The 12,971-nt window shown below is 39.3% G+C and overlaps 1 protein-coding gene across 3 annotated transcripts in view; it reads right to left on the reverse strand.

Moving 5' to 3' along the window:
• dusp27 (dual specificity phosphatase 27) overlaps positions 1–12,971 on the reverse strand; it is a 68,676-nt gene that overhangs the window by 12,095 nt on the left and 43,610 nt on the right. For 2 of the 3 annotated variants that reach the window (XM_069888512.1, XM_069888511.1), the window contains 4 exons: positions 10,520–11,820; positions 8,638–8,770; positions 2,436–2,560; positions 1,459–1,553 (listed from right to left, as the gene is read on the reverse strand). In XM_069888512.1, coding sequence (XP_069744613.1) covers positions 1,459–1,553; positions 2,436–2,545 — 205 coding nt within the window. In that variant the 5' untranslated portion in view covers positions 2,546–2,560; positions 8,638–8,770; positions 10,520–11,820. Of the gene's footprint in view, positions 1–1,458; positions 1,554–2,435; positions 2,561–8,637; positions 8,967–10,519; positions 11,821–12,971 lie in introns of those variants that run through there. The other variant, XM_069888513.1, reaches the window with a different exon arrangement.

A 12,971-nucleotide genomic window follows, 5' to 3' on the forward strand; every position in this document is an offset into this window, starting at 1 on the left:
CCAAAAAATTTGACATTTACACGAGTATATACAGTGCTAATTAGAAAGGCCAACAAACGTAGGGATCATAAAGAGATCCTGGCTTCACCCTACCAGAGAAACCAGGATTTGCTCATTCTCTCCATCCTTCTCAAACCTCCATTCAACTTTGATCTAACCAGCTTTCCTAGTTCTCACGTGGAGCCTTCAATCCAAAACATTCATAGTTTCTGTTCCCATGGATGTTACCTGACTGCAGCGTTTCCATTAATTGAGTATATATTTCAAATTTCCAGCATTTACAGTTTTAAAAAATATTTCCCGCATAAAGCTGGGAACAGTTCAAATACATAGATCGAGGACATTACATTTTTGATCAAGTCTTTACATTGCATGTTATCTCTGAATTTTATCAAAACCAATAAATGTTGAAAAACATAGAAATTTATTTTTGAAGCAAATGCATTTAGTTTCTCTGGATTAAATATATATAATCAGATTTCTCAATACCAAAGGCAATTGAAATATCATTGTCCATAATTTGGTCCATGTCCACAAAGGGCTATCACAATGAAAATTTCAAGATTTCCTGTGCATTCTGTCAGAGTGAATAAATCTCATTGGTTGGGTTCTCTGAGTAAGGAGTTACTCAGGGGTTTTAGATGAAAGGGTGGTCCTTGGTTGGAGGGGGTCACAGGAAGGCTGCAGGAAAGCATCGACAAGAGGGGAAAGAATGAAGATCTAGTTGAATTGCAGTGGGTGTGATTGTTGTTGGGGGCACAAAAGTAACTGTGATTGATGTTCGGAATGGGGAGTGTCTGTGGTTGACAGTCTGGGAGGGGGGATTAACAGGAAGGCTGTCAGGGATTATGGGGATATGATGTCAAGTTGGTAGATTGGTGTGCATCAAGGGTTGCCTGGTCAGGTACCAAGCTCATAGCGGAGATGCATGGGTGGGGGTGAGGATGTATTCATGGGGAAAATGTGGGGTGGGGGTGCTGAAGGAGATCTGGGTATTAAAGTTGAGTTAGGTTCCAAGAGCCAGTCTGGGTCCTGTTCAAGGAGATCTTCTTTATGTTATGCTCTTCACAAATGCCTCAAAGGCCTGCTTTTGAACACAGTTTGGAGACTGATCAGTCCAAACTTGTGTGCTGCATGTCTATGGACATCACTGTGCATTTGTTATTTTTATGTGTATTACATATCAAATGCACATAGGATCCCAGATCAAAAGTGAACCATATGTTGAGATAGACCATCTTCCCCTCTCAACAGTTCATAACTTGTGAGAATTTGACGCAACAAATATTTTGCCTTCTGATCATGTTGCTACAAATTAAAATATTGTGAACCTGTTGCATGAGATTCTGGGTTAGTTTGTAACCTATCTATACAGAAACCTAACTGGAATCTAGGTCAGTGCCAGAAAAACTGATATAAGTGGCCTTTCAGGGAAGATCAAGGAACATAAAACATTACCTTCATTAATAATCTTAGTTGCAGCAATTGGAGATGAAAGATGGATGGGCTCCATGAAAATGCTCTCTGTGTCTGTGTCTGATATAACTGAAAATCTATCAATGAAAATAAAGTACATATGTCCATTGTTTCATTATTGCTATTGATAATCAATACAATAATTTTTTTAATTGAAAATCATGCAAATCATTCCTTTGTATTAATTATTGCTTTTGGTTTTGTATTTATCTTAGAGGAGTTCTGACACCACAATTGTCATCAAACTTCATGGCCCAGTGGTAACATACTCTTTCCTCAGTTAGAAAGTGAGTTTAAGCCCCTTCCAGAAATGCAATCATACTGCCTTGATGGATATGTTAGGACACTGTCGTGGTCAATGCATTTGTCACATTGCATTTTTGTACATTAGAAATCCCTCAGCATTGTTGGAAGAGAGCAAATGAATTTTCCCCTGAGAATTCTGTCAGTATTAAAATGTAGTTGCAGAAAAGGAGGGTACATTTTGCTAGTACATTGTTGGCTTTAACCAAGCTCATCACAGAGTTCTGGGTTTGGTCTTTGGAGTGGCAGATACTGACAAGAAAAATATTGATTGCATGCCTTGTATATTACATGGGCAAAAATTTGGAAATACAAATCAGAGGTGTGTGATTTCATTTACTGATACAGGGTACACCTTTTTTTTTAAATAAGTATCTAGAAGTAAAAAGAGATGCCTCCTATTATACCTGAACTCAAGATTCAAGCATCTTCTGTATATTTTTAATTAAATTATGTGATGTAGGAGTCAAGGGTGCGGCCAGCATTATTCAATCCATAATTTACTTTAAGAAGTTGGAGGTGTGCTTGCTGGAGGGCTGGAGCTGTTAGGGGGCAGAACTAAATAAACAATAGTCCCAATGCACCTAAAAAAAGACTCCATGTGGAACTACATCTAAATCTCTGTGTCCAGGAATTAATGACTGCTTACATCATACCTGCTTGGTGATGGGCTGCGCAGATATTGAGCCTGAATAGAAAGTACATCATCTTGATTACTGTCTCCTGGTACAACTTGTTCACTGTTGGTATTCTGAGCAGTTGCCATGACTGCTTTCCACTTCTGAATATAGATAGAAAGAACAATGCTTTGAAATACTGAAAGACAGACACAGACACAGGAAGCAGTTAAATTTCTTCAATAGAGTCATACAACACACAGGAATAGGCTTTTCACCTGACTTGTCAATGCAACCTGAGTAACTTCCATTTGCTTGCACTTGGTCCACATCCCTCTTAATTTTTCCTATTCATGTACCTCTCTAAAAATGTATTTTAAATGTTGTCAATGTCAATGCATTCACCTCCACCATTTCCTCTGACAACTTGTTCCATGTAGCCACCACTCTCTGTATGAAAAAGTTGTTCCCTCAGGTCTTTAAATCTTTCTCCTCTCATTTTAAACTTATGCCTTCTAGTTTTAGACACTCTGACTCTGGGGGGAAAAAAAAGACTGATTATCTACCCTATCTATGCCCTCCATAATTTAGTACATCTTGTCGACTCTTTCAGAAAGTCATGAGGCATGGGATCAATGGAACCTTGGCTGTGGATTCAGAATTGGCTTGCCTTCAGAAAGTCAAGTAATAGTAGATGGAACATATTCAGCCTGAAGGTCAGTGACTAGTGGAGTTCTGCAGGGATCTGTTCTGGAACCCCTGCTTATGGTGATTTATATCAATCATCTGGACAAAGAAGTAAGTTTGAACATGACACGAAGGTTGGAGGTGTTGTGGATAGTATAACCAACTTTTGTTGGTTACAACAAGATAAAGACAGATTGCAGAGTTGGGCAGAAAAGTGGCAGATGGAGTTCAATCTGGATAAGTGTGAGGTGATGCATTTTGGAAAGTCAAACTTGAAAGCAGAGTACATGTGGAAGAACAGTGGGACCTTAGGATTCATAGATCTCTCAAGGTTTCTGCGCAGGTTGATAGAGTAGTTAAAAACTTTATGGTATGCGGGCCTTCATTTATTGCCATGTCCCCACATCTTTATCATCCAGATATAATTTGATCTCATTGGGAACTCACCTTTTAATTTCCTCAATTATATCAATTCACTTAATCTGTTGAAATCATTTATTCCTTTTGAGGCGCACCAACGATCAAAACATACAGAATTTTCAAGTGCAAAATCCATATAGGATTGGTTCCATGTTTTCCCAAATTCCTAAATTTTTGTCGATATGCTTCCGGAACAAGCTCATCAGCTATCCAACGCTTCTTGTTTAACAGTCTCATAATTTGTCCCTTGCACTGCATTCAAACTAGAGTTTGCCAGTTGTGCTTTTCCCTTTATCACACTTTGGAGCATAAGAGGCCACTTTTCTTTCAGCCAGCATGAGTTCTGAACACCCTTTTCAAAAAGCTGAAAATATGTATCAATGTCCCTCTCATTGAAATGAGGAACTAGATTAACCTCTCTACTGGCCATAAACTTCTCTCCAGGAGTTAGAGCTTCAGTTCTCTTACCTCCTTCCATCTCGAGTCTTAACTTCTCTCATTCAAACCATCTCTTTTCTTCAGCTTTCTCCTATTCATATTTCCTGTTTTTCGCTTCCTCTTCCTCATGTTTATGTTTTTCTCTCTCTTCATCCAGCTCCAATTTTTTCAATTGCATTTCAACAGATTTATCCTCAGGATAATTGTCCAAGTTTTTGTCTTCAAAATCTCCCTCACTTATATACTATTTCACTATAATCCTCTGTATTTCTATTTTCCTCATTAAACCCTTGATTCCAGCCAGCTTTAATTCCTTCGCAATGACCATCAGTTCTTGTTTTCTTTTTCTCTGCAGTTCTGCAAGTTATGATTATACCAAGAGTCACTAATATCCATTGCTGCTGTTTTTCCACACACACAAGCTTTGAATTAGCTTGGAAAAACAATTTACTAATAAATCATAAAAACTCCAAATATTTCAAATGTCAAAAGATGATCCCCCAGTTGTTATGAGCCCAGAGGACTCCAAAGACCAGCAGCAATAGAAATTCACCAAAACAATGGTTACTTAAACAAATTTTTTTTTCATACATAATAATGACATCAATCTTTAACTTAACCTAACTTAACCCCCTACTTCATTCTAAGTGCACACGTATATAATATGTGTGTGTTCAGGAAAGTTCTTTGTTTCACTATCTATTCATTTACTTTTCACTTCTCCAAGTTCACCGGTATCAGGCAATTTTCCATACTGTGCACAGAATTTAACTTAAATTGTTACCGCTCAGGAAGATCTTTATTAGTTTCAGAGAGAGATTTATTCGTTGTTCGTTGGACACACATAAACTGATCTCCTTCAATCAGTCACTTCAGTGTCTTGCCGAAGAAACTTACCCCCTTGTGGGTTTTTCCAAAAGATAACCTCTTCTTCCAGGTTACCACAAAGAGTTCTTCTGTTTCCCCCATTTCAGGAGAAACGCATTAACCAGCCACAGCCTCTACAATTGACAACAGAGATTTGTAATAGGCTGAATTTGGAACTCAAAATCCATCTTGAAATGGGGTCTTGCAGCAGTTCTGCAAACTTTTATTCTTCAACACCAACTACTGACTCTCTCCCCCCCCCCCCCCCCACCCCAGCCAATAAGGCATAGGTCAGGGTTTTATGGGTTTGTCATGACATGGTAGCCATTGCTCAGGCTGTTTTCTTCTCTTGACTATTCCTGGTTGGGATGGGATGGAACACCCCCCCCCACCACCACCCCCATCAATTGAGGAATAGATGGGTGGCAAGGCATGAGGGTCCACACTATAACTGTGCTCCTATGGAATTTAAGTATGGTTGTCAAATTTCAAAAAAAAGTATTATAGTTTTTCCTTAAGTTGTAAGTAATTTTCTCCAGGGGAACACAACTTTGCACTTCTGTTTGTTCCAGTGTGTAATGGTCAGGCAGGAGTCAGAATTCCAGGTAAGTGCTATGTACTTCCTGACCACTGCCAATGTGATCATTACGAATTGGATTTGAAATTTGGACTGCTTCATTGTAAGTCTTATATCTATTATGTTTCCCAATAGGAACAACTCTGAAACCTGTGGGAATTCCTTCACGGGCACTCTTCATGGTTTCTGAAAAGTCACTGTAAATATGGAGTCCACACTTCGGCGTAGCTATTACATTTCAAATGAGATGTCTTTTGTGAAAAGTTAATGTATCTTGTGGAATGTAAACTAATATCTAAACCCCCAGAATCTAACCTTACCCCTTAAGATATATTTTATTCCATAATTGAATTAAGTTATTCTGTAGCAGTATGTTCAACTTAGTCAACATGATGGCTGAGAGGGAACACAGAGAACATCTCTCAGATTAAAAACCTCAAACATGAGTAAAACCCTTGAAAATACAGATGAATTTACATTGCACAAAAGGAAGCCATGAAAGATCTCTTTTTAAAGGTTACAGGGAGTGCAAATAATTCAGCTCTGATATAACAAGGGCCATTTTTGATCCACCCTAAACAAGCATATACTCAGTGTTGTGTCCATGACAACAAACACAACAGCAGAAGCACTCAGCAGGTCACTGATGTCAAGGAAAGGCAAGAGTAGTCTGGTGACAATGCTAACTTTCTGTTGTAACAATAATGATTGAATATTGGAATAAAAGATATAAAATAAACCCATTACATAGATATGCCCCAATATTGCTCCCATTGTGAAATGTCATCCACGAAGCTTTAATCATTCATTTTCTCCTCCAAAGTTATCTGCTGAGTACCTACAAAACCTTCTCATTTATTACTAAAGTCTTTATTTTTGCAGGAAAGGAACTTCCTCAAAGCCTGATTAGCCACACCCACAGAAGAACAATTTCAATCCAGAATATGTAACCAGTCCTCTTTTGTTAAAAAAATATGATTTTTGTTCTCTTGATGTGGATCTCAATGACCTGGGGACCATAAATACCTTTCAATTTAATTCAGCAATATCCTCTATTTTAATAGTTCAGAGACTGCATGCCCTGAAATTGCATTGTTTTACTAGGCTTATTTTCACTAAGCTACTTATTGCTCCACAAAGTGTTCCCTTGCAGTTTAAATTGTAAAACATACATTATTATACTGACTGTCTAGATCATTCACATGGGTTCACAGACAATTCAAGATCCTTTATGTAGAAGGTCTCACCTCTAATCAGCCACAGCTGTTGGTACACTGCATGATGTATTTAGATTTCAAAAAAAAAGGACCCAAGGACTGAAGAAGTATCTTGCATTGCATAATTTATGCAAAAATCCAGGATCCATGGATGTCAGGAAAGTAGCTCTTTTTATGGACATGATTCATATTGAGGACACGAAGACCAGGTAATAAATTATCCACAGGAAAGTCACTATTTAAGTATCTTTCCTGTTGGGAGGAGATGAAGGAGAATAAATTCTCTATAATTTGTCAAAGACTGAAGTCTCAATATGACATTCATCTGTAAAATCCTTAGGCCATCTGTGTTTCACCATCTAGATTCTGTGGGATTTCTCCAACACCAACCTGTTCCATACAGATAAAATATCCAGTAATGAATGTCTATTGTGAAAAGAATTTACTTTTCTCACATTATTATCCATCTTAGCCCTGACAACTTGAGCACTGAAACACTCACTCCTGTCAACCCACCTACTGTATTAAGTTTGAAGTCAGTTAAAAACTTTCATCTAATTCAATGGTTCTCAATCTTTTTCTTTCCACTCACATCCCACTTTAAGTCTTCCCTATGCCATAGGTGCTCTGTGATTAGTAAGGGACTCCTTAAGGTGGGATGTGGGTGGAAAGAAAAAGTTTGACAATGACTGTTTTAATCACACCTATTTGACTCGTTATGTGCACGGTTTCAGAACTCCAAAGGAAATGGACCAATGACAATTTTTCTTAAGCAAAATATTTCAGTATTAATTGGATCTAGAGCAGTGATTCTCAACCTTCTTTTCCCTCTCACATCCCACCTTAAGCAATCTCTGACAAATCACAGAGCACTGATGGCAGAGGGATTACTTAAAGTGGGATGTGAGTGGAAAGAAAACGTTGAGAACCACTGATCTAAATTGTTTGATAATCATCTGCTTCTATGACCAAAGTGTTTTTGATTAGACTTCCTAAAGAAACATTAATGATTTAGTCAGCCTTCGTCAAGCAGAAATCAAAGATCAGTTGCCCCATTGTTGATCATATCAGAATCATCTCAGGCTGATTCATGGGAATATGTAGTCCACATATATATTTACTAAATGAACATTTGCCTCCAATTCATCAAAAATAACCCACACATTCTGCTTCAACTAACTTACAAATTGATGATCCATCCATCATCACAAGCGGGCCACCAAATGATTAAAACCATCCTGCATGTGGAGATTACATCATCAGTGTTTTACTTACTAACAAGAAATGTATTTTATTTCCCAACGACTCTTATGTCAGCAATACCAATATTGGAAGTGTCTTGATAAGAACCATTTCAACTGGTGGAAATGCAACGGATGTAAAATCAACTGAGTCACAACACATTTCAATGCCATAACATTTTTTATTCCTCATTAAACACCATAAAATTATTATGAACTCTTGCCCATAATTATTTTATTCTCATTGTTTCATTCATTCACCAATCTGTACTGTTTCTTTCAGTCATTTTATTTTATGTAAGGTCTCAGTTACTTTTGACCTAATGAGACCAGCTCAATACAGCACAAAAGAAAGAGAAAATACCACCCTTTATTTTGTATTCCCATGGTACCAATCTGATTTAATTTCCTCTTGGTGGAAACATTTCAAAAGGTTATTGGTGTAACAACGCGATTAAAACTAAACAGAGAGCAAAAAAAGAGATTAGAATTTAAACTGTAACTACATTGGCGTTTTGTAAGGCACTTTAATTTTGTTGGCTGTCGAGCATCGGTCTGAAATGAGATCCTGGCTTCAGTCTGTGATTATTTTGAGCTTGTGACAGCTGCAATCTGCAGAAAGCAGTTCCCTCAGGCCACTGAAATGTGCCCTTTAACGGGAGCGACAAGCGACGCCACACAACCAGTTTCAAACTTTTAAAACAAACTTAGTGTTAACTTAATAACAACGGTCAGATTCCAGTCACTTCATCATCAGACAATAATATAAAGGTGCTACAACATGTTGGCCGTACCTGGATGCAGAATATTCTCTTAGATAAATTGTAGCCAAAAGGTTCCTCAGCTTCAAACAACAGCTTCAAAACGACACGGAGAGACTCTCACACAGGATCCTCGCTTGGAATGTGATGATAGGCTGATGTCTGACTGACAAGCACAAAAAATAACCTTTATATCTCCTTGCCTCTGACCTTTATATTGGCTGTGGTGCACTTAGCTGATGAACAATGTGAATCGAAGAGCATTGCTATTTATTTTAACAATATATGGGAGGTTGCCCAATGTACAGCTCTGGTGACTATTGTAATTAGTGTTTGATAAATAAATAAGACAATATTGGGAGAGGCAGATTTGAGATTTAACGTAACAATGTGTCAATATTATTTTGTGAGTATTTTCTCTTTGATTTGAAGATAACTCTAAGATTTAGTATTTTAATTTATAAACAGTATAATGAAAAGTAAAAGTGAAATCACCAGCATGGAAGATGGACAAAATTATAAAGGGTTTGGGTGGGGTATGTCAAAGGTTTTTGGTTAATTGTTTGAGAACATAAGTTTTTGCCCTCCTTAGTCCTTCCTCAACACAAGCCTTCAACCATTCAGAATTCAGATGTCAATAGTTCTTAAATGTGGATGATAATTTAATTTAGGAATTTTCATTCTTCCTTACCAGTATGTAACCATTTATATAGTTACTTCTGTGGTAAATAATATGTACAGAGAAGATATCTGGATAAAATAAAACTATAAGACTCAGTATCAAATTAAACAGATCATTTATTAAACAGTCTCAGAACTTAACAAAAATAGCCAAATCATGTCATGAGATCGACAAATTCTTAACTTTAATGAAACAGTAAAGGAAGCAAAATTTAATATTTTGTGATAAGATAAAATATTAGCTTTCCTGGTAACATTCATCAATCTCTGGCAGCCTTTGGTAATGTTCTTAGTAGGTTGCAGGCTTTTTGACAGGTGGGACTCAGTCATCTCTGGACTAAATTTTCCAAGTTAGCTCCACAGACTTTTGAAAGTCAGATGTCCAACCCTAAGCTAAACCTGATCAAATAAGCTCTGAGAATCTTCTTGAAAGAGAAATTTCATTAGCTCTGATGCAGAGCATTTCAACCTTTTCCTTTCCACTCACATACCACTTTAAGTAATTCCTATGCCATCAGTGCTCTGTGATTAGTAAGGAATTGCTTAAGGTGGGAAGGGAAGGTTGAGAATCACTGCTCTACACCTAATTGTTACTGAAATATTTTGCTTGTCATTGGCCCATTTCCTTTGGAGTTATGAAACAGTGCACATAACGAGTCAATTAGTACAATTCTTTCCACCCACATACCACTTTAAGCAATCTCATACTAATCACAATGCACCAATGGCACCGGGATTACTTAAAGTGATGTGTGAGTGGAAAGAAGGTTGAGAACCAATGCCCTGATGGATCTAAATGAGTGGAGGAAGTGTGCATACACAAGCTCATGCTAGTTTGTGCTAGTACCCATAAATTAATTTCTCCTTTATTAGTTTAGTTTATTAACTTCCAGCCCCTCACTCTAAAGACTAGTCCTGAAGAAGAATTCCTATGGGAGGGAAAACATTTCCAGCCTCACGCAATAGAAAAACCTTTAACATACCTTATCCAAAGTCGATCATTTTGTCCATGTTGCATACAGGATACTTTGCCTTATTTTTAATTATAAACACAAATCACAACCCTAAATCAATGCTAATTACTAATTTTCATTTTCAAATCTAATAGAAAATGTTTATAGAACAATGTTAGCATACTGTTACATTATATCTCAAATCAGCCTATTGCAATATTAGCTCTTTGAATCCTACACTCACATCTTTCTCTAGCTCTTAATGCCAATTACAAACTTACCCTTGTTTTCAAATCCATCACTACCCTCCACCTCCAGCTCTAAATGCCTCTGCACTCCTCCAATTTGGGCCTCTTGAGCTCCTGTGGAATTGGCTGCACCATTATTGACAGTCATGCCTCTAGTTTCCAGGGACCTAAGCCATACAATTCTCTCCCCAGACATCTCTGCCCCTTGATCTTCCTTTCATTGTAATGAACTGAGGTAATGTCACCTAATGAAGCTTAGCTCCTGTGAAGTACCTTGGGATGTTTTTGCTCTGGCAAAGGTGTTTTATATAAACAGAAATCTAGAATGAAGCAGTAGTTTGTGATGGATGAAGTTTGATATCAGTTTATCTGCTGTAGTCAAAAACAGACATAAGGTGTTTTAAATTTTCATGATCATTTCTTTTCTCTAGCCACTTTCAACATTAACCCCACCATTCTCTGTTAATGTGTTCTTCATAAAGGACAAAGCTGAGCTTTTCAGTCTTACTACCAACACATATTTTCCATCACAGCATTTGCTAGCGGCATTCTCAAAAAGAAACAACCTCTGTACAATCAACAAACTCACTTATTTAAATCAATTTCCTACCATCCGGTTTAGCAATTACACAAGAAGAAACCTAGCATATCTGTATTTTTCTTTATAGGAGTCAACAGCTAATTCGGGGCAGATTCAGCACAGCGGAGGTGGGAACCGTAAGGCTGAAGAACTTTAGAACATTGTCCAAGCTGGAGAAGGCAGAACCAACTGAATGTACCATTTAATGTTGTGCTTCTTTAAACAAGGTCTTTAGCTATTACTTCCTGAACATTATGATATACGCTATTTGTTCCAGTCCATACCTCTCAATGCCACACAACCTTTGTTCCTTCCCTCTAAGCCAGGGGTGGCCAAACTATGGCCCGCAGGCTAACTGCAGCCCTTGCCCATTGTTGTGCCCTACAAGGAGAGGGGATTTGACCTTTATGGCCCGGAGTCACAAAGGTAGGACTAATGGAGGAGCCAAGGTAGAAGGACACCCGGAGGGAGAGCCAGCCAGTACATACAATCATATCACTACATTCACCACCCCCCCTTTAAAAAAAATGGAAGCCACCGGAAAACAATCAACAACCAGCCTGTGTCCAGTCTCATATTGGCGGTGTCCTCATGGCCATCCAAGTACCTCACAAATGCGATTTGAGGGTTTTCATGTATGAGGTGCACTGCTTCAACCAGTGGGTTCGTTTTATGGCTCCTGACGTGCTTCCGAAGCAGAACCGGCCCTGGGGTGGTCAGCCAGGGAGGGATGGAGGAACCATTCACTGATCTCCTAGAAAAAGCAAAGAGGCATTCATGCGGGGTGGTGTTAGTAGCGGTGCATAGTAAAGACTGGAAGGCATGGAGGACTTCAGGCAAGACGTCTTGCCAGCGGGACACTGGCAAATTTTTAGATCAGGGCCAGAACGATGCCTTCCAGACGGTGCCGTTCTCCCTTTCCACCTGGCCATTACCTCTGGGGTTATAGCTGTTGGTCCTGCTGGTGGCTATGCCTCTGGCCAAAAAGTACTGTCGCAGCTCCTCACTCATGAACGAGGTCCCCCAGTCACTATGGATGTAGTCGAGGTTCCCAAACAATGTAAAGATACTGTTCAGGGCCTTGATGACCGTAGCCAAAGTCATACCCAAGCAGGGGATTGCAAAGGCGAACCTGGAGAATTCGTCCACCACCATCAGGAAGTAGGCGTTCCTATTAGTGGTTGGGAGGGGGCCCTTGAAATCAACACTGAGTCATTCGAAAGGGTGGGTGGCCTTGATGAGGTGTGCCTTTTCTGGCTGGTAGAACTGGGGCTTACACTCTGCGCAGATTTGGCAGCATTTGGTCGTGGACTGGATATCCTCACAGAGTACGGGAGGTTTCACGTTTTGACAAAATGATACAATCTCGTGACTCGGGGATGACATAGGTGGTCATGTAGGATCTGGAGATGGCCAAGATGCATGCTGGCACACGTCCCTCGGGAGAGGGCATCCAGGGGGTCATTGAGCCTACCCAGCCAGTACAAGATGTCATAGTTGTAGGTGGTCAATTCTATCCTCCACCTCAGAATTTTACCGTTCTTGATTTTACCCCATTGTTTGGCACTGAACATGAAGGCCACTGCCCTCTGGTCAGTCAACAGGGTAAATCTTTTACCGGCCAGGTAGTGTTGCCAGTGGCGCATTGCTTCAACGATAGCTTGAGCCTCCTTCTCGATGGAGGAGTGCCGGACTTCGGGACCATGCAGGGTGTGGGACAAAAATGCTACCAGTCTGCCTGTCTGGTTTAACGTGGCAGCCGGTGCGACATCAGAGGCATCGCTCTCCACCTGAAAGGGGACAGATTCATCCACGGTATGCATCATGGCCTTAGCCATGTCTCCTCTAATTTGTTCAAAAGCAGCCTGGGCCTCCGCCCATAATGGGAAGGTAATCGTACGAATT

Source organism: Narcine bancroftii, chromosome 7 (assembly GCF_036971445.1).
Source record: "Narcine bancroftii isolate sNarBan1 chromosome 7, sNarBan1.hap1, whole genome shotgun sequence".
Lineage (NCBI taxonomy): Eukaryota > Metazoa > Chordata > Chondrichthyes > Torpediniformes > Narcinidae > Narcine > Narcine bancroftii.